At 38.7% G+C, this 22,566-nt stretch overlaps 1 protein-coding gene across 1 annotated transcript in view; it reads left to right on the top strand.

Annotated features, from left to right (window-relative positions):
- Nucleotides 1–22,566, top strand: part of niban2b (niban apoptosis regulator 2b) — a 42,725-nt gene that overhangs the window by 2,501 nt on the left and 17,658 nt on the right. Inside the window, exons 2-5 of the mRNA XM_017451967.3 lie at nucleotides 8,394–8,524; nucleotides 10,177–10,305; nucleotides 11,652–11,757; nucleotides 12,167–12,334. Of these exons, the coding sequence (XP_017307456.1) occupies nucleotides 8,394–8,524; nucleotides 10,177–10,305; nucleotides 11,652–11,757; nucleotides 12,167–12,334 (534 nt within the window). The remainder of the gene's footprint in view (nucleotides 1–8,393; nucleotides 8,525–10,176; nucleotides 10,306–11,651; nucleotides 11,758–12,166; nucleotides 12,335–22,566) is intronic.

Genomic DNA, 22,566 nt, shown 5'->3' with positions numbered 1-22,566 from the left:
ATTTTTTTTGTTTGTTTGTTTGTTTGTTTGTTTTTTTACACAAAGCGCTCATTACTACAAGATTAGGCAGAATCTAATTTGGAGCTTGTTACTCTGGAATTTACGTCCATATGCAGCTTTAAAAGGTCACGTCAAAAATAAGGCAGAGCTTTGACAGGAAATACCACAGTAGTGTGTTTGCCCCAAGGCCAATTTTTTTTTGCATGGCTCTAGTGGGGAAGGGGTGTTATTGCTTCATGAAGCAAGACTCTAACTATTTGATGCACACAATTCTTGCTAAATGTTGGACATATGCTGCAACATGGTGTTGCATAATGATCATCCCTTCCCCCATTGTCAGTTTAATCAGTGTAGGAAAATGGCTGTTTTGTTCATTTTTGTCCAGTGAGCAAATTCTTAGTCACTAACCGGGCAGAATGGAAGTCACTCAAAAATGGCATGCTGTAGAAATCCTTGAGCTGGAATGACAAAAGAATCGTGAAAATGTAGCCTCTAAAGCTAGAAAGAGGATTATGAGCAGAACAAATGGGAACGAGCCGTGCCATATCCTTGATCGCGCCTTCATTAATGTACGTCAGTGTACTGTGTTTGGAAGTTTCCGTGGTGAGGTCAAGCTTGTGCTCAGTGGTAGAGTCAGCACTGGTGAGGCTCTCGGGACAATTAGTGCATGTGAAGAGCTCAGCAAATTAACAAGCAAGCGTCCGGACAAAAACAAGGCCGGCATTAAGCAGCTGATGAGCACTGGCTCGTGAAATAGTAGAACGATCAGATAGTAGCGTCTCTACCTTTCATTTCTCGTGTGGAATTTGGTGTTAATCTCATCTTTTACATGCCTCTTGAGTTTAATGTGTCCTTTTGTACATCTTGTAACGTCTATCTTGTAAAACCCAGATAACAAATTTCACCCAGAGTCTGGAGGTTATGTCCAAAGTCTTATTTTTAAGTATGGTCTTCATGTTGAACGCAACGTTATTTTCTACAGGAGAGCTTCATTTTTCTTTTCTTTGCTTTACAATAAGACATCGTTTAATTGTCGTTCGATTGATTATTCTGTCTGACGGAGTTCGCTGGGAGCGCTCCACACATCTGCATCATTTTTCAGTGAATTCTGCAAAGAAGTAATGGTTTTGGAAAATATGATACTAGAGCAGGCAGCAGTAACTGAGCACGCTGGGTTAGGGGCTAACCTATGGACACTTTGTTCACAGCCTGAAACTTCATTTGGGATTTCCTGCTTGCAGAGAGAGCTGATCTCCCTCCGAAGTGCAGGCTTGGAAATGAATTTAACAGCACATGGATGCTCAGTTTGCTGACTTCAGTAATTCCACAGTATCCACAGGCTCATTATAGAATACCTCTGAATGTCATTTTTAACCATTGATATAATAAAACTGTTTGGTTATTAATAAAATGGCATAAGGACATCTGTGTCTTTATTCTCATAAAAGAATGTTAACAGCTAGGAATGTATGTGAAAATAATAAGTCTTTATTGGTCAGATATACAGTAGAGCACCGTGAAAAATTCTTTTCTTCGCATACCGCAGCCTGTTAGGAAGCTGGGGTCAGAGTACAGGGTCAGCCATGATACGGCACCCCTGGAGCAGAGAGGGTTAGGAGCCTTGCTCAAGGGCACAACAGTGGCAGCTTGGCAGTGCTGGGGCTTGAACTCCAGACCTTCCGATCAGTAACCCAGAGCCTTAACTGGTATGCCACCACTTCCCCCCCAAATAGCATTTGGAAAGACCTCCATGTTCTTCTAGTGTTTCCAGAAGTAGCCAGATAGCTGATGAGCTAGCATCCATTTGTTAATACAAGTGGGAAGTCTGTGAAAATACACCATGACATAGAGCTACTGTACCATTAGCTAAGTAGCAAGTAAGCTTTGCGGCTAGAGGTTTCTAGGTATTCGCTATCTTGGACTTGACTGGTACAAAGCTGCACAGTTTAGATTTTGACCAGGTTTGCCAGCTGTTTTCAGTGGAGAGTAGCTAATTCATGCTCAAAAAGTCATTAGATGACATTATCCAATAATTTCAATATTCACTGAATTGTCATGTTCATTTGCATATTAAAACATGAAGATTTCCTGAAGGCACTTCCAGTCGTCTTTAGACATGGCACCATACTACTATAATTCCCATCCAGAAAGGAGACAAGAAGCAGTGATGGTGAGGAGTTGGGAAATGAACACAAAGGAAGCAGGGACTGAATAACTTGCTTTTATTGATTGTAAATATCACCAAGATTGTTTAAAACAAAGAACTAAGAAGTGCATTCGTGGGACAAACATTGCTGATCAGTGTTTGGTTGTTGTGAACAATGGTAATCAGTGTTTGGTGATTGGTCATTAGGAGCAATGGTGATTAGTGATGTGAGCTGGAGAGACATATCAAGTGCAGGGGAGTCTCTGACATTGGCTCAATAAGTTTCTAGATTTATCTCTAAGCTGTTTTTTTTTTGTTGTTGGTTTTTAAAAAAAAAAAAAAAAAAAAATTAAATAAACTTTGTTAAAGGTGTGAAAAAAGTTGCCAGATCTCACACAAGTTGCAAAGTTGGCAACACTGTTCTAAAGCTGTTTAGCTTTTCTTGTGACCTATAGTAGTATCAGAAAGTCTTGGTTTAAATGGGGGGGAGATATGTTGTGTTTACACGTTTGACCCAAACGCTGGTGTATACAGTATAATGACCCAACCCAGAGGAATGAAGCATTTCAACCATTTTTGTTTACAGGACCGATTTAAAGTGCCTTTAGATATACCTCTTGTTGTTCACTGAGAGTATTTAGGACTGCAGGGCGGGTGGGCCAGCACAGTGCTCCAAATGCTGCATAGGTTATTACAGTCTCAGTTGGGCTGATTATTCTATTTTCATAGCATTTGTATAAATTGCGCAAGACACGGAGGTGAGTGTGGGAGCTGAGAACAAATGCAGATGTACAGAGAGAGGATCTGTTTATATGTTAGGATTAATCTTTTTCTCTTAAAACTTCACTTCACTTCCTGTGCTGGAAATGGTCCTTTTACTGCTTACTGGTTAACACTGGTTAGTGTTCGGCAGGCACGGAGTGCGTCAGAGAGTATCCTAAGTATCACATGAAACTAAGTCACTGTGTGGTGTGTGTGTGAGTCACAAAAACACACACACACATTCTCTCTCTCTCTCATTTAGTCTCTCCCATTCCCGAGGCCCTTCTCATGAACTGTAGTCCCTGCTTTGTAATACTGTTTATTGTTCTCCAGTGCTTTTATAACTCAAACCCTAGTTTGCATTCAACATTCTGAAATGAATACAGTGCCCTATGAAAGTATTGGCACCTTGCATGAAAACAAGCAAAAACTTCTATATGTAAAGAATAACACATGCAAGAAGTTGTATTTTAAAGTAGTAAAAGTACTGCTTTCAAAATGATCTGCACCCTTACCATTAACATTTCACTTTTACTAAAAAGAAATGTTCCGTTGTAGGGTCGAACCTTTTTTTTTTTAAAAAGAGTATTGCATTGTAAAGGGGTTCTTCTTGGAACCTTCTCTGAAGGGTTCTTGGCGTTTTAACAGGGTTCTGCTTGGAACTTATCTGAAAGGAAGACTAGTTGTGTCCCACGTGATGTACTATACACGATGCATTTACACTATGCGCTCTACCGTCTAGTGTACAGTATGAATTTTAGAAGGTTAGTATCATCTCAATGGAACACTGAGGTTTTTTATTAACTGGAAGTGTAAGGCTTTTCCCAGTCAGTGGCCGATGACGTCATGTTACATCAATGTAACCTTTAATGCCCAACATGACCTTTTTTGATTCTGAGCAAATTTGAGCCTGTGTCAGCACCCCTCTTCTCTTACATATGCAATTGAATAAGTATGCAATTTGGTACACGCCTTCTGTTCTAGCCATCTAAATGGATTCTTAGCATTTTAAGTTGTTCCACTTTGAGCATTCTCTGAAAGAAAAACTCCGCTGTAAGGGTGAAACTTTAAGGATTATTAGCATTCCAAAAGGGTTTCTACTTGGGGACCTTCTCTGAAAGGGAGAAACTGTTGTAGGGTTGAATCTTTGAGTTCTGCTTGGAGACTTATCTGAAAGGTTAAATTATGAAGAATTCAAGTTCATTCAACTCAGAAATCCTTTTTTGAAAAGGGAACTTTCTGTTGTAGGGTTGAACCTTTTTAAGTGTTCCACCAAGAAGGACAAACGGATAAAGATGCCAGATGGATCACTCTTCCTTGCTGCACTGAGTCCTAGGCCTTGTGTCCCTGCTTTTTCTGTGTTACTGATTGTTTGACTAGCACTGTCAGCGAAGTCCTCAATCATCCTCTATTAAAGCAGCACTATCAGATAGATGTCTTTTAAAAAAACTGCCTAAAACACTGAGGCCTGGTTTTATTCTTAGCTAACAGTCCCATAGCTCGGGGCTCAGAGCACCTGATGTAGAGCTTTTGGAGACGTTTGGCTCTGAAAACTGTTTGATAACACTGCATTATTTGTCTTATGTGATGAGATTTCATTACTGTAGGATAGCGCTCACCTTAAGTACACAAAGTAAGTCATTTTTGTATAGGATTGGCAGCACGATGGTGGTTAGCACTCAGTACACCGAGCAGACATTTCACACAAACATCCTGAGTGATCACGCTGAGGTATGACTGACTTATCCTTTCAGATGACTTTCTCCCACTTCAAGAGCATACACACACACACACACACACACACTGCATGAGCTTAATGCCATATATGGCTTTGGGAACGATTTCCAGTGTCTTATAGGGGAAATCCTGCATACACCTAGTGTTCTTATTTTAATGTAATAACAAGGAAATTTATGTACTTCATGTTAAAAATATCATGTTCTGTAGTATTTTGTAGCACCTAGTTTGCATCTATTATCCTCAGCATTTTGTTCAAAATGTAGGGATTTTCTATATTAAAAAATATAAACACCTACATTCATTTTATAATGCTAGAGTTTGGGAGAATTTTTCAAAGAAACCTTTATTTGTTCAGTCATATTTTTATGTCGGCTTTAAAACTTTTTAAAGTTTTTGGTCAGTTTTGTCTGAAAATCTTCAGTGGCTGAAATTTCAGTGCATCCCTAATTTTACGTTATGTATTGAGCCCCACCAGTAACGCCCCTAAGGCCATGACTTAATAATGCATCGGAACAAGATCATACAGTAATGTATAGCCACTACATATTAGGCATGGAGATGATCTCATTAAGATAATTATGTCATAGCCACAACTTGGTAACAAGAAGGAATGACATAATCAAGTAATGGCCACGACTTAGTCGTGCGAAGGAATGAGATAAATAAGTCATGGCCATAACTTAATAACACAAAGGCATTAGACACTAACCAATTTAAATCATGGCCACAACTTAGTAACTCGTGGGAACAACATACTAAGTCATGGCCACTAATGGATTAACACGAAGGTGTGTGAGAATTCAGTTATGGCCACGACTTTGTAACATGAAATGATACTGAAATCTTATAGAAATGTAACTTTTTTTAATTATTTTTTTTTTTTTAAATCAGAATAAAAATCGATGATGTCTTTACTTGAAGGCTTTATTTATTTATTTTTTTCTTGTATCATTTTCAGAAATGTCGCAGTGGACTGACTTCAGAACAATAGAGTAGATCTCTTACTGTTAATACATTGTCTATTTTAGGCCGTTATTGTAAATAATTACTGCTATTTGATATTTGTACACTTTTGGGAAGTGGTGTTGAAAAAGGATAGTGATATTTGTACATTTTGGTGAAGTTCGCCTCATACTCCTGCAGCCACCAATGAAACTCTGGTCTCTATGGTAAACGTGAGGGGGGTGGGGGTGGGGGGGGGGGGGGGTTATGTCGACGCCCTGCCACATCCAACCAATCAGGACATGGAAGCATCTTTATCTGCTTTTCAAACATGTTTCCCGTCAGTGTAGAAAACTTAGACTGGAATGAAAGTTTGGATTTTAGACTTAACCTTTAAGTTTCTGGTACATGCAACCATCATTCTTGTTTATAGTGATCCGTCATGGTTCTTTCAGCAAAGCTGGAATTAGAGTTCGTTATTTTAAAGCTTTTAATTCATTGGACAACTTCAACTTCACTGCATCTATGAATATTTTTTAAAGAAAAGGTGTGCTTTCATGGTGCTGGATGTTTTGGCAAGTATCTTTCACCTGATGTACTTTATACAGTACATGCTCCATTTTGATGTTTATTATAAATGTGTTTTTTTGCCTTAGTGGTGACTCCTCCTACAAAAAGAAGAAACAAATAATCATTATATTCTCCACTATAGTGAGACTGAAGTGAAGAAATGGGCAGTGAACATTTAGTCCCGCTCACGTATGCCCTCTTATAGGTTTCACAGTGCACTTCATTATACTCTCCCTCCTCATGGAGTAAGTATGGATGGAGTTCACATGAACTTGTCATGTCCGAGAGACGTTTCATTATTTGAGCGTGATGAGTTTCAGAGCAGGGGGGATTGCTCTCGACTCTCTGTCTGCCTTAACTTCTGCTTTGGCATTAATCTCTGAATGAACAGTGTTACATGCTACACAGAATGTAAACGGTCTATGAAGAGAAAGGAGCTGTGGTGGACCCATACCACCCCCACCCCCCCCGAGCCCTTCCCTGTTTCACCCTTTCCCAGAAACACCCTTAAATATCAGTGACCTATTCATGTGCTTAATGAGTTGAATGTAAATGATAATTTGATGTGAAGTAAATGCCTTCAAAATGTAATCGTTTAAAAGTGCTTCAACTAGAACTATAATTTAAGGTTTCTAAACAACGTGCAAGAAAAACAAAACAATGCACGTTGTAAAAATGGCTTGGTAGTAACAAAAAACACGAGTTAAAACCATGAGGTTTCAGGAACGTGAGGGGGAAATAGCAAGCAACAAGTTAATATTTTTTAAAAAAAGAAGGTTTTTTTGAACTTAACTAAATCACTTGTTACTGTAACAATTGAGGTCCGTTTCATAGAAACACTGAAGATCAAGATATTCTTGAAGTGTGTTGTGCAAGTAATAAAACATCATGGGGGTGATGTTATAGCAAAATAATCAATGATTGGTTCAAGTTTTATTAGTTTTATACCACAGCAGTTTGCGAATAATTCAAGAAGACGCCATACTTTTACCTGTAGTTATGTTTGATGATTGTGGTGGAACGTTCTAGTTGTGACCTTTAGCAATTGTAAACAGTTGTTCCAGTTAATGAGATAAAAATGCAGCATATCATGTTACAGAGAAACCAGAAAGCACAGTTACAGCTTTACCTCTGACTGATACAAAGCACTGACCGTGGAGAATCTTTCCAAAAATGTTAAATAAATGTCTCCTCACAGATTTAAAAAAATTGTCCAGGGATGGTGTTATGCGCTGCTGTTCTAGACCATTCATCAACACCTTTTGACCAATCAAAATCAGGCATTCTACAGCGCTGTGGTGTAGGACGTCATGTATCATCGTGTTTGATGTTGTATAATCATGCCTGGTAAACCGTTCAACTCGTATAGTGTAAATTTTGTCTAGTAAACTCTCCATTTTGCTGTCCGATCATTACTGACATTTCCTGGAACTTACTACTTCATACTTGAAAAATCGCTATCCGAGGACAAAATGTGACCTTGATGACCTTTTATCAGATCCCATCCTACAGACCCCCCGTGCATCCAGATTGCAGCTCTGTTTTCTTTCCTGTCTGACCTGCATTCATCATGCTCCTCTCTTGCTGAAGGCATTTTAAACAAACGGACAGGAATGTTCCCTCTCCCCCATGCTGGATCCCCACCAGAGCCTACACCCTTTTTAAAGAATAGTTTCACAAGTGAGGCCCTGAACACAGATTTGGAACGTCTCCCGTGTGAATCTTGTGAAATTTGGCCTTTTTCAGGAACACAAACCGGTTAATAAAGAGCTGGCTTCGTTCCCAATGCCGAATCCAGTGTTGGCACCGTGACTCATGCATGCGAGTGCCCTGAGCCGTGTAGTTGAAGCATTGCAGACTGTTCTTTTTGATCAAATAAAAAACGCACAGTGTGAATTATTGGTAATTTTTGTGGATGCGCTAAACCTAGTCGAAGGCATGGATGGTGTTTGTGTGTTTGTTTATTTATTTATTTAATATTTGTAATCCGCATCCTACCATGCAAGGTTGGATATGAGTTAGTGTCACTGCATGACAATTCTTCAAAATGCTCATAATGTATTTCCGTTTTTTTTTTTTTTTTTTTTCCCCTTACTTCTTTAAGCGTTTGCCACCATACCGTTGAACTCTTAAATCTTCAATGATCAGCACACTCCTAAGTGTTTTATTTCCACCTCACATATCTACCTGTTCCTTCTATTTAAATTTCATCTGTGTGTGTGTTTTTGTTCAGCGAGGACGGTCGAAGTCCTGGACGAGTTCAGGCGTCTCTACAAGCAGCAGTACGCCGTGGCCCTTTTTAACAAGGTGCGCTATGACGTTGAAGGAGGAGGAGGACCTCAGCCTCAGCTCCTGCACCGCAAGGTAACGGCTCCATCTTCTCTAATCCCTTCTTTTTCAGTTCGCTATGACTTGCTAGAAGTGTTCTCCTTCAATAAACATTTTTACCAGAAAACCCCTGAAGTGCCATCTGTGCAAAGTTTTGAGCTGGCTTTCTGTCTTGACGGCACACCAGGATTCATTGCATTGCTGTAGATGTTTCAGGGCTTAATCCTACCGCAGTGTGACTGATTTGTGATTATACAGGTATTTGGTCAGACTGTTCTCAAGTCGAAAGGTTCATAAAAGAGAGTTTTTCACTACTTTATGTTTAAAATAACTTGTGGAGTGCCATGTAGGCACTTAGCATGTGGTCTGATGAAAACTGCTGCAGACTCTGCATGATAAGTGGGCTATCTAACTAATTTACCAGATGTTATGATAACCAAAATAGGTTTAGATAGTAATGGTTATATTTTGACATGTCTGGTTAGATAAATTGCTAAGACTTATCGACTCTTATTTAACAAAACTTTGTAAAGTTCTAGTTATGTAAAATTTCGTCCGGATAATCAACTAACGCGACTGAAGGGTTCCTTTAATTGCCTTTTAATGTCGTACTATTAATGATTAGTTTATGGCTATAAATAAGATATCTTGTAGTGGTGGTTACCACTGTTGATTAGTGCCATGGGCTCTGAACAGATGTGCTTTGAAATTGTCCGTTCGTCTATGAACGCTGTTTTCGTCCTTGACTTTTCTCTTTAAACAAGCCATCTCGTCAGTTTGCTAATCAGACCAGAGAGGGTAAATAAAATGGGGGGGGGCGTCTATGAAAGTCTTTGAAAACTCTCCCCCTTTTTTCAGATAAATGCCTCTACGGTAGCTAATCTCTGGTCTTGATTAGCTAAATAATTTGCATAAATACATGTGATTGAATAAATCATGACAACACAACAAAGGATCTGCTACAGAGGTTGGTTCATGTTTAAAAAACAAAAACACATCTAGAGTCGCTGAACTTTTGGCTAGTTCTTCTTCTTCCTCCTCTTCCTCCTCACCCTAGTCCTCCAGATGATGACCTCTGCTCTAGCAGCTAGCACTGTCAGTGAGCACAAGTCACAATCCATTCTCTTGGTCTATCAACAATTCATATAATAAGCACATTCATGCATGCTCTTTCCCTAAATGTGTACATATGTATTTAGGTTTTAGTAACATTCCAAAACATAATAAAGACATTTTTAGCATAGATTAGTTGTAATGATTTGAAATGATCTATTTTGGGAAGCATAAAGATGAAAAGTGTGTACCGTTTATTCCTCTTGAAGCTACTTTACCCCTTGAAGGTTTGTGCATTTGAGCCAATTATCGTGTGTGTGTGTGTGTGTGTGTGTGTGTGTGTGTGTGTGTGTGTGTGTGTGTGTGTGTGTGTGTGTGTGTGTGTGTGTGTGTGTGTGTGTGTAGTCACATGATTGGATGAAAGTTAAGGGGAAAGTGACTGTCAGTGGGTGGGTACACATTTATATAAACAAAGTTCAGGCTTAAATACTCCCAGTGCAAATGTCTGTTTACTTGTACTGTATAATTATGGGGAAAACAAAGCATAATTTCTTTTGTAAATAACATTCTGAAGTTCTGTAATGGAGCAGAATGGATTATAACTTGCTCTTATTGTGCTCTTGCAATGTTTCCAGGTGCCTCTAGAGAACAAGTCCATCTTCTCAGGGATGCTGCTTCAGTATATCGAGGAAAACAAAAAATGGAGGAATCGTTTTCTCTTCGTCCCAGATTCGTACACGATCAGCTATTATGAAAGCAAACAGGTAACCTGCATTTGGGGGGTGCAAGAACAAAGACAATTTATTTATATACACATACACACAGGGGACAAATGGGGAAAAAACACACAAAAAAAGCACCAAAGGTGTGTTAGTAAGGTGTTTGTCCACCATGCGCTGTGAGAAGAGCTTCAGTATGCCTTGGCATTTATTCTACAAGTCTCTGGAACTGTACGGGAGTGATGAACACCTTTCTTCCAAAAGATATTCCCTCAGTTGGTGTTTTGATTATGGTAGTGGTGAGTGCTGTTTAAAATGTCACTCCAGAATCTTCCACTGGATTAAGTTCTGGTCACTGTGAAGACAAAACATAATTTTCATGCTCATCAAACCATTCAGTGAGCCCCCGTGGTTGTGAGTGAAGTCGTCCTGAAGAGACCACACCCATCAGGATAGAATTGTTTTGTTGTAGAGTAAAGGTGATCTATCAGGAGATGTGCAGTGGCACTTCATCCTAAGTGGACTGAAACCATGCCAGCAAATTAAATAAATGCCCCCCACAATATAACGTTTTTGCTTTAGTTTGTCACCTGTCCGTATGTGAAATGTCTTAATAAATGTGAAGTCTCAATCATTGTGTTTTTGTGTGTGTGTGTGTGTTTTTTCTGCTTCCTGTAACTTGAAACAATTTACAAACGCCCGTTTGTCAAACTTTTCCTGTTGCAACCGGTGCTTCATTAAGTCTAGTGTAAAGACATGTCCCGTTCTTGGCTGCATTAATTCCCATGAGTCATTTTGGGACTCAAAACAAAAACTGTTTTTTGTTTTTTAAAAAAGTATAAACACCGGTTTTTATTCATGTCATAGTCATCCCGGATGCAGAAATGTAATGTCACACATCGCTAATTCAACATTTCATTTGTTGAGCAACCAGCTAAGCCAACATAATGCCAGTGCCAACTTACCCAGCTGCAGCAATGCTTTAACTCACTTCTGTAAATATTGCATTGTGTGACTTCAGCCTTCATTATTACAGTGTATCAGTGCTCAGTCACCTGTTCTACCCTGTCTTTTCCTACACTGGAAAGAACACACCATGCACAAGCTTAATTTAGGGCTTTGTTTTTCAGAAAAACACAGGAACCGTTATAAATTTGAATAAAATATGTCTAATGCTATACAGTCAACTTATTGGAATTATTGTCACCCTTGGTAGAGATGAGTAAAAAAGGGTTATGAAAATATGAGGGAAATCTAACCTTTAATTCAAGTAAATATAGTCTAAGAAACTATAAAGGCACCATGTAAGACTGACTCTATACTGGAGGTGCTAAGTTCCAGCGGTCTAACTATTATGTTTTTTTGCTACTATTGTGTTTATTTGTATCCAGGCCCATGATCGAGGCCTTCAACCCAAAGGAAGTATCAACTGTGCTGGTTACAAAGTGCTGATCTCAATGGATAAGTACCTGGAGCTCCTGGACACCAGCCTTCCTGGTAAGACAGTAAGAAATTTAAGAAACAACTCTTGTGGGGGCGGAATGTGTGTTTCCGTCTATGCCTCATAGGACTGACAGACATTCATTAAGCTGATAGTATACGCAAGATTTTATCAAGAGCCCCTATTAGTGGCCAAAGTAGTATGTCTTGAGTGAAGCAAGCTGAAAATGTGCTAGTGGTGTGAATTGTGGGTAACAAAAGTGAGAGAAATAAGATGAAGGGTTGCAGATTGAGAAATGAGGCACAAGGGATTGAGAGAAGTCCTGGTAATGTAGTATGTAATCATATGGGGCATGGCCCTTGACCATCCTACACCGACTGAAGCTGTTATAATGATGACAAACTTTTTTTATTCATTTACATTTCTGTATTTTTATTTTATTATTTTTCTCCCTTCCTCCCCAAGATGTAAAAGCCAAAGTGGGCAGTTCTCCTTTCCTGAAGTGTGCTACACAGTTCCCGGTCATCCTGTGGCACCCGTACGCACGCCATCACTACTTCTGCGCAGCCACAGAGAAAGAGCAGGAGAAGTGGCACGCTGTGTTTCAGGATTGCATCCGACACACCAACAACGGTGAGTCACTGAATAAGATGATGCAGTGTATTTCAAATACGCATGTGGAAAATACAGTGGGGCTTTTTTTCTTTGATGTGCCTCATTACATGCCCGAATCTGAGTAATGTCTTCTATGAGCCCCATGTGCCAAGACTTGGCTTGACTGCTTATCTCATTTCATCATGACCCTTTATGTCTACAACGATGAATCAAATAATGCAGATGGTAGATTACGGTGATAACGCTGGATTACATTACAGGCCACGGGAGGTTTTTTGACAGCGGCATTTTAACAGGAGCGAAATGTGATCAGAGCTTTGCATGCCTTTCCTTTCACATGCTAGAGAATAGATAAATTCTGTAGCTCAAGGCTGAGAGAGCGCACGAGAGAGAGAGAGAGAACATGAAGATGAGATCAGTATGTATAGTACTAAGCATGCAGGAATCAGTGCTTGTTTGAATCATCACCTCTAAAATGTCATTAATGTTACACTAACATTTTACATTCTGAAACTTTCATTGTTTAATTATTCCTAGAAGACTGACATTTTTTTATCCCAATAAACTTTAACTACACACTCACTATCCTCTTTATTAGGTACACCTGCACGTTCATGTAATCATTCAATTGGTCAATCATGTGGCAGTAGAGCAATACATAAAATCCTACAGAAATGGGTCAAGAGCTTCAGTTAATGTTCACGTTAAATATCAGAATGGGGGAAAAAATGTGACTTTGACCATGGCGTGGTTGTTGGTGCCAGACAGGCTGGTCGGAATATTTCAGAAACATCCAGTAAGCACCAGTTCTGGGCATGTCAGAGGAAAATGACTAGACTGGTTCGAGCTGACAGGAAGGCTGCAGTTAATGAAATAACCATTCTATACAACCGTGATGAGCAGAAAAGCATTTCAGAATGGTGAACCTTGAGGAGAATGGGCTACAACGGCAGAAGACCACATCGAAGTCCAGTCCTGTCGGCTGCAAACAGGAATCTGAGGCTAGAGTGGGCACATGCACACCAAAACTGGACAGGTGACATTTTTACAATCAACTGCTCAGAGTGTTTATTTGAGACTTCCTGTCTGGTCATTCTCCTCTGATATCGCTCATAAACAAGCCATTTCGCTGGATATATTATGTTTTCCACCATTCTGCATGAACTCTAGAGGTGTGTGTGTGTGTGTGTGTGTGTGTGTGTGTGTGTGTGTGTGTGTGTGTGTGTGTGTGTGTGTGTGTGTGTGTGTGTGTGTGTGTGTGTGTGTGTGTGTGTGTGTGTGTGTGTGTGTGTGTGTGTGAGAAAATCCCCGGAAATCAGCAGGTTCTGAAATACTCAACAATCACCACCAACCACACAACGGTTTAAGTCACTGAGATCACTTTTTTCACCATTCTGGTGGTTGATGTGAACATCAGCTGAAGCTCTTGACCTGTGTCTGCATGATTTTATGTATTGCTCTGCTACCACTTGATTTGCCAGACGGGAGAATTGCATGACTGAGCAGGTGTACGGGTCTAATAAACTGGATGTTAAGTGTGTAATTCTTTGGTAAATTGTCATTAATGTAGTTTTTCCATAAATATATTAGGTTAAAAATGTAGCTTTGGGTGGGAGGTTCATGTGTTTTATAGATATATGTATGTCATTTTATATAATTGTTAAACATAGAATAACTGCTTGGTGGGTGGGGCGTCTGAAAGTTATAAATCAAGGCTGATCTGGAGATGGACACAATGTTTTTGTCATAAGTTTGTAATCTTATTTATTATATTTTAAATGAAATGTAATTAAAAATAACGTTTGCTTTTAGATCATCGGTGTAGATTTCATCTTTCAGATTGAGTGGCACTGAAAAGAGAACTGTTACAGTTTATATAATAGGAAATGTCAGTATCTCTCTGTGCCACCCTGTCATGCCATTTGCGAAAGTGATCGTCTTGTCTTGTCTAAACACGGTGTTTGGTGAATCTTGGCCCAGCGTGTTGCAAGTCTTGTTATTGCTACTGAGATGCTTTTCTGAATTGCCTCCCGTTCTCACAGTGAGCTGACTGACAGCAGTTTTTCTGAGTAACACATAAACAAGCCCACACTTGTCAACCATAGGTCTGAATATATGAATCTTTCCCACATTTCATTCATTTATAACTGTTACTTGAAGATATCCTGAAACCAGGATTGACATTTGACCTTTTTAGCTAATGTACTGCATCTTATTAAGCACAATTCATTAGTATTAACTATTTAAAAGTTATACAATTTATTTTTTCTGTAATCTAGCATTAAAATAGAATTACTTTTGCTTTGCTTTTTCATAATTTAAAAAAAAAAATTATTTACTGTGCAACATGTACAGATGGTTAACAAAAAATTGACCAGTAGTACGATATTTATTGAATTGTATGTTTAACTTTAGTATAACGGTCAATTTCACACACTATTATACTTTGCTGTGTTCGGCCTTTTATTTGTTATGTTTTAAAAAATTTTATGTATGTATGTATGTATGTATGTATGTATGAGTTTACTTCACTAGGGATTTGTTAGTTTATTGGTATCTGCATATCTTTATGAATGAAACCAGTGACTTAGCATCAATGAGGCATCTCTGTCATCGTAGCTGCTTGTTTTGACAATAAGTATGAGCCTGGATTATGAGTAACATTGTACTTTGGATACTTTCTCGCTCTTAATTGAATTATTGGGATAGCTACTTTTCCATCTACTTGTTGTGGTTTTTTTTTGTTTTTTTTTGAGTAACAGAAAATGATAGCAGCCTTTCCACGATAAAAATACGTCAGTGTAAGGTTACATTATTGTCATCCACGTCATATTATTTATAAGAAATGTCTTAACATGGATTATGTTGGACTTTTTTGGAATCGGGTGAAACAGCACCACCGCTGGTCGTAAGAAAAAATACACCGAATGCAGAACCCAGGATTGGTCTGATTTCTTTCTAGCCCAGACTGTAGATTCCTGCAGCCTGTCCGTGACGGTCGTGTGAAGTGGTTACACAGAGTGAAACATCCGCTAACTTTGAGCTGATATTTGCATTTTTCAGGCTGCTTTTTTTGACGCACGTCATCAGCAGTGATGACACGTAAAATGTCGTCACAAAATACAAATCAAAGTACGAATTACACAAGAGGAGAGTGGAGAGTTAGTGGTTTCAGTTTGTTTGTTTGTTTGTTTGTTTGTTTGTTTGTTACATTGTTTCAGTTTATCGTGTTTGGTATTCAGAGGAAACATGACATGAACCCAGATGAGCATTACAGACATTTAACATTTAAAAGAAATCAGAAATCATGAACGTCTATATGCCTTCACATCTTTGTACGTATTAGACTTAAACTATATCACGATATTTCACAGTATCTTTTGCAGTTACGATATAAATGACTATGAAAATAGTAACATTCAACACTATCTTTTTGGCGACAAGTCACATCGGCATACAGTGCAGTGTTTTTGCTTGTGGTGGTGGAACAAATTTGATGTTTCCACCCTTTGATACGGGTTTTTGACACACTTTACAAATCGCAGACGTTTGATTCACATCTGATATTCTTTATCTGAGCCACTTCCATATTACGGAGGAAGCTCCTTTTGGGGGGATTAATTCTTTTTCGTCTTGGGATGGAACTCTGCCTCCTGCCGTGCTTGTTCCCGTTCTACGTGCGAGTTGCCCACATTGTGGCTTGTAAACACGTCATCGACAATATTGCAGGATGACAATTTCTTATCATGGACAGGAATTGGACAATACGATATGGCACAGCACTAGTGTGTGTCTGTGTGTCTGTGTGTGTGTGTGTGTGCGCGCGGACGTGTTCGTATGTGGTTTTACCAGATTAATCTCATGTCTTCAATGAGACCTTGTGATATAATGCATGTGACTTGACCTTGTCAATTGTGCCATTAATTCAGACATGAAATAGATTAGTCAGGGGTGATGGTCAGAGTGAATAGGCTTCAGCCTCCCAGCTAATACCAATCAGTAGCTCGACAATGAAACTAACTGAGCACACTTTATATGATGTTCTTTGGGCAGTGCATCAGCTGTATTAACGTTTACAGCATGCTGCTGGACTATTATACTGCCTCGTCAAATGTTTGCTGGGAACCGTTTCGGCATGAGAGAAAATACAAGCGCCGGCCTTTCTAGCTTTGTGGCTTGCTGCTCTATAAATTCTAGAGCTAAATGTTTTTGTTTTTTTCCTACTCTGCCTCTCTGCTGGAGTTCAGATTCCTTCGTTCTGTCTGGGTGGGAGGTTACAGAGAAGGGAATGCACACTGGCACTGGGAAAAGTGTGTGTGTGTGTTTTGAAGGACATATTTTCCCAAAAAAGGCCTGGAGTGAGATCTCTATTTTTACCCACCCCCCCTCCCCCTTTTTCTATTCTTTTATTGACTTAAGGCCCCCCCCCCCCATTTGTGCTTCTTTTCACTAAAGTGTTTTTAATCCAGCCATCACAAAAGACGATAAAATAGTCATCATGGCATCCTCTAAGTGTCTGCATGAATCTTTCCTGGATTTCACTCTCTGATTAATTACTGCTGAATCGCTACATGCTTGTGTGAAAGAGGCTTAAGTTCCATTTGAAAGATCTAAATAATGTAATCTAGATCCACGTTGCTGTTTAGAAACTCGTGCCCGTCTCTGATGTGTACACACATGCGCACACGCACTCGGAGGAACTGCGCCAAACTGGCAGCACTTGGCACACTTTACTGAAGGTGCTATGAAGTGAGTGTGTGTGTGTGTGTAATATCTGCAGTGTCTGCTCACCTCTATCCCTTAAAGCTTTAAGGTCTACAGCACACACTTGATGCAACATGTTCAGGCAAAAAAAGAGGCAAAGCCCTATAACTCAGCCCTAGTGGTTTTACTCAGTGCCAACAAAAAGGAAGCCCTTTGTTTTTCAGAGTTTTTGTTTTGTTTTGTTTTTAGCTCCTCTCCATAGCACTGTTTGAGATGTTTTGTATGACTGACACGTAATCATGACTGTGTCTCACCCAGTGATGTCCACTTCCTTTTCTTCTTGTATTGTTGTGGGTGTTTGTTGGAGGATTAAGTCATAATTAAGTTCACGAGTCACGTTTAAGAGCTCATAATTCTGTTGCTTGTGTGAATTACACAGCCGCTCGGACATGCAATATAGAGCGTGGATGCTTAGGTTGGAGGCTTGCCAAATTAAAATCTGAATCCAAATGTTTTACTTTGAAGTTTTGGTATCAAGCCTACTATATTATTGTGCTACAGACACACCTAACGTTAGCTTTAGGGCTGCAGTATAAACTTGTATGACATCAACCAGGGAAGGTGAAACCAAATGCTTTCTTAGGAATAAGTGCAAAATCATTATTGTATCCTTAATTGTTAGATTCAGGATTCAAGATTTTATTTTTATACACTGTTATATACAGTATATAACATAACATGCAGTGAAATGAAAACCTGGGCTACTCCTCCTTAGACTGTGCATTTAAAAATACGAAATGGATAATAAATACATAGAAGAGAAGTCTACGGGTAGTGCAAAACGGAGAGAACCGAAGTATGCTACATGTAGTAACAATACAGTGTGTGGAGTGTCCGTGGAGTACAGAAATAGAAATGTTATGTCTGGTAATGCCTGTTGATGATAAACTAATTACAGTAAAGAATCTCTCTTATCACAGTACTATCGAATTCTCAATTCTGATTGGTCGGAAAATTGCAACTTTCAATTTTCCTTCTTGGGAAAGTGTTCAAAATGCTGAACATCACACTGTTCTGGTGCAGGAAGGACTATTTTGTAACTTTTATAACCAGAGTCACAGCAGGAATGCACTTGTTTTGCAGACGTTCCACTAAAAACTGTAAATCTAAAAAATGTTTGATTTTTTTTTTTTTTTTATGATCAAATTATCATTGGCAAGCTGCTGTGGAATAAGAGGTACAAAACACTTCATGATCATCAGCTTGTTGATTTATTTTCTTATAACAGCACGTCAGCGTATTTTAATCCTTACATGTCCTTACTTAGGACACGTACTTTGTTCTCTTTATATATATATATATATATATATATATATATATATATATATATATATATATATATATATATATATATATATATATATATATATATATATATATATATATAAATCTAGCACTCACCATACAAGAAGTCCATTTATTACATTTTCTTAGCACTCACCATACAAGAAGTCCATTTATTACATTTTCTTTCTAAATTATTTAAATGAAAAAGTAAATAAAAAAATAATCAAGATGCATCACATCAAGAATTTATACGATTTTTCCACGCTGAACTGAAATCTAATCAGATTCTGTGCTTCTGATGTTCTTACCCCGAATATATACGGTCCCATCTGAAAGTATTCGAACAGCAAGACCAATTCTTCCATGAATATGAGACAGCAGATCATGGTGGGGGGGAATAGAAGGTTTTAGACTGGCCAAGTCAAGCAATAGATGACTATATACTTTTGCTCACCTAAAAATTGGACGTCACCAAAATTGCCATGTTTGAAGTTGATTAACACACTTAAATGTAAATATCAGGAAATGAAAGCTGAAATTCTGCTATTCATCTTTTCATCTCAAACCCAAGTGTTCAATGTATAGCACAAGCAATAGAATTGGCCTTGCTGTTCCAATACTTTCGGAGGGGACTGTAGCCTATAACGGAGCTTATAGTATTGCTATGGTAAGCAGTATTGCTTTTAGGACCCCCACTTTTTTGTATTTAATTATATGATTGAATTATTAATACAAAGCTTTTAAATAAATCTGAACGTATGGCATTAATTTTTATTGTTTTTTTTATTTTTTTTAAAAAGACTTGTCTTTCATCAAGCATTTCTTGGTGAATAAAAACCTCGCAAAGCGCAGTGAGACAGATTTATGCTACATGATTAAAAAGCAGAACATTTTAAATATGGATTTATCATTTTAAAAGTGTGAATGTCATGAAATGTAATTGAGCAGTGGAATGGTCCTGACAGGCTCTGATGATGATGGGAGTGATTTTATAAACGATCAGGTCATACCTTTTTAAACGTATGAAAAGTGTTTTATGATGCACATTAAGCTAGTACTGTAGGTTATTAGACAGGTACAGCTGTGATGAGTGGCCCTTATTTAAATAGAAACTCCTGGGAAGTGAAGTTGTAATATTATTATAAAAATAATAAATGAGTATTTTCTGGGAATTTAATGGGGAAACTGAAGGCATGAATCAGGAGTGGGTTTTATGAGTCATGCAGGTCTGTGCGAAAAATCTGCACAACTGCATGACTCCCGTTGCTTCTCTCTTTAAACACCCGAATGCAATGTGTAACTCAATACATGAAGTACACGCAGTGGAATGTGGCTGTATCAGTCATTCCAGCGGCATGTTTGGCCCGGGCTCGACTTTCTCAGCGGCTCTTCTGAACTGAACAAGGGGTCGTGTTATTGTTGAAATGCAGCTGGGCTTCAAAAATATGCTGGCAAACTTGAGGGAGGGATATCTGAGAAACTCTTCACTGAAAGGATTCTCCAAGTCTAGCACATGATTTCACTCATGATGGTTTGACTGTTTGATGAGTTCAGTTGGGTTAAGTGAGAAATGAAACCGACGAGCTGTGTGGTTATAGGAAAATAATCAACGCATTGATGGTGTGATGTGGACTCGCATGAAGCGAAGGTTTTTATTCCTCTCGTAGCACAGCGATTTTTCAATTATTAAAATAATTCAATCCACATTAAAAACACTGAGGTGAATGGAGTAACATTTTGATTATTTTATTACAATGGCACCTGCTACCTATATTCGGCAGCAAAAGAAAAGTCAGTTCTCAAAGTTGATGTGTTGGAAGCAGGAAAAATGGGCGAGTGCAAGGATCCGAATGCAGTTCGGAGTTATGTGCAGTTATCTAGTTATGCGCAATAAATTAGGAATGTTATTTGTCTAATTAAAATCCTATTAAGTTCCTTGATGATCTAATTTTCCCCTTTTAAAATATGTGAGGACAAAGTCTGTTGGTCGGTTTAACTCGGTTGTTTAAAGATCTTTTAGACCTTACAGTAACTTATACAGTATGTTCATTAAACAATTAATAGTGATTCAAAGATAACACCTCGTATAACCTTACTAATTGGTGCATACAATGTGGGCAGTGAGGATAAATAGGATTATCAGCTAATGGTGTAAATGCAAGAAGCCATACGTAATCCCAGCGGACACTAACGTCACCGTTCACGTTTCCATTTCCTGTGAGAGAGATTATATCCACTTAATATCCATAGCATTCATATCCCTTTAACGATTATATGCACCAAATATGGTAGCTGTATCTGTGTTTACAGTCAAGGTGTTGAGTAATTTTCCTTTCACAGAGCTGCCAGGTACATGCGTAAAGTAAATGGCTCTGGTCATGTGACCACTTGTACCAAAATGATCATTTGAAACCAATATAGCTTATCTTTCAGTTAAAAAAAAAAAACAAAGCACGTAGAAAACTGGATGGTGCAGTGAGTAGTGTTGCTACCTGACAGCTCCAGGGTTCTGGGTTTGATCCTGCGCTTGGAGTATTGTATGTGAAGAGTTTCTCAGGTTCTTGTTACATGTCCGTGGTTTTCCTCTGGGTTCTCTGGTTTCCACCCGCTGTTCAAAAACATACTCTAAATTGTATTTCAGTTTGTATCATGGATTTCTGCCTCACACCCAGTGGTCCCGGGATAGCCTCCGGATACTTATCAGGATAGTTAGTACTAAATATTAATAAACTTCTTTTTATAGGCTTTACAACCTTTCGTTCAGGTTTATGGCTGGTGGGATTAAACGGGCTAATATCTGTACTTGGCAACAGGAATTTGCTTTGAAAACAGAGTGACAGGAATTTGCTTTGAGACTAACAAGAACTGATAATGTGTAGAACAAATGGTCTAAATAGTGCCTATGCCATGAACCGTGCATCTGGGTTTATGTTCTGTTAGATTGGCAGTGTTTTAATGTGACCATGGTTACAATCCCAGTTCTTTTTGTAGTGTTAGTTTTTTTTAAAATATAAATGTATACCACTGGATTAAAAAAAAAAAAAATCATTCTTATTTGCCTTAAATATGCTAACATGAAGTGAAACTTTTGTAATAAATGGTAATTAATTACTTAAAGTATATTACTTTTCAGTTTTTGAAATATATTCACTCTTAACAGCTTTACTCGATCTCTCTTGTGCTCTCTCTCTCTCTATCTATCTATCTATATATAAAATGTAGTAGTAGTAGTAGTAGTGGTGGTGGTGGTGGTGGTGGTGGTAGTAGTAGTAGTAGCTTTTGAACTTGTTGATCTGTATAGATCAGTGCATTTTTCCATACCACTTATCCTAAACAGGGTCACATGGGAGCCTGGAGCCAAGGGCACAACTGCGCGCACACACCATCATATTCTATTATGAATTCACACACAACAGTTTAGGGATGCCACACAGCCTACAATGCTTGCCTTTGGACTGGAGGAGGAAACCAGAGTACCCGGAGGAAACCCCTGAAGCTCGGGGAGAACTCCACACACGCAGGGCGGAGGTGGGAATCGAACCCCCAGCCCCGGAGGTGCCAGGCAAATGTGCACCACCGTGCTCCCCAAATCGATATATTTTTAAAGATGAATTTAATCTGACATCATTTCATGTAAAATCACCCGGATTCTCACTCCTACTTATGAAACCGTGAGCTAAATTATTTAGCTGATGGCAGCTCATCGGATTAGAGACGTTACCTCAGAATGGGAAGAGTTTTCACATTATTTCATCGTTTGTTTGTTTTTTTTTTTAGTGGTAATTTTGTAAACAAGTAATTGGACCATGTTCACTGATCTATCTACTTACATTTTATTTGTATACCCCTTTATATTTGCTTTCTTCTCTGCCCATGTTCCGGGATATGCCATTTTGCCATGCATGAATGCACTCATACATATACACCCATTCACACACACATACACACACACACACAAGCACAGCACAACTGAATGCATGTGTGAGTGTGTGTGTGAACTTCCTGTCTACACTCCTCCAGGCCCCACACCCAGCCCACTTCCAACTTACTTCCCCTCTTTGTCACAAGTCATACACACACACACAAGACTGCGAGCTGGTATTTTAATTATGGATATATATTTGCTGTAACCATCAATATACACAAGCAGTTGAAAACAGTCAACATCTGGAAGTTATTTAATGTCTCAAACTCTCAGT

This window comes from Ictalurus punctatus, chromosome 22 (assembly GCF_001660625.3).
Source record: "Ictalurus punctatus breed USDA103 chromosome 22, Coco_2.0, whole genome shotgun sequence".
Taxonomy (NCBI): Eukaryota; Metazoa; Chordata; class Actinopteri; order Siluriformes; family Ictaluridae; genus Ictalurus; species Ictalurus punctatus.
The sequence above is the reverse complement of the archived record's forward strand: the minus strand, read 5'-3'. Positions and strand labels throughout refer to the sequence as shown.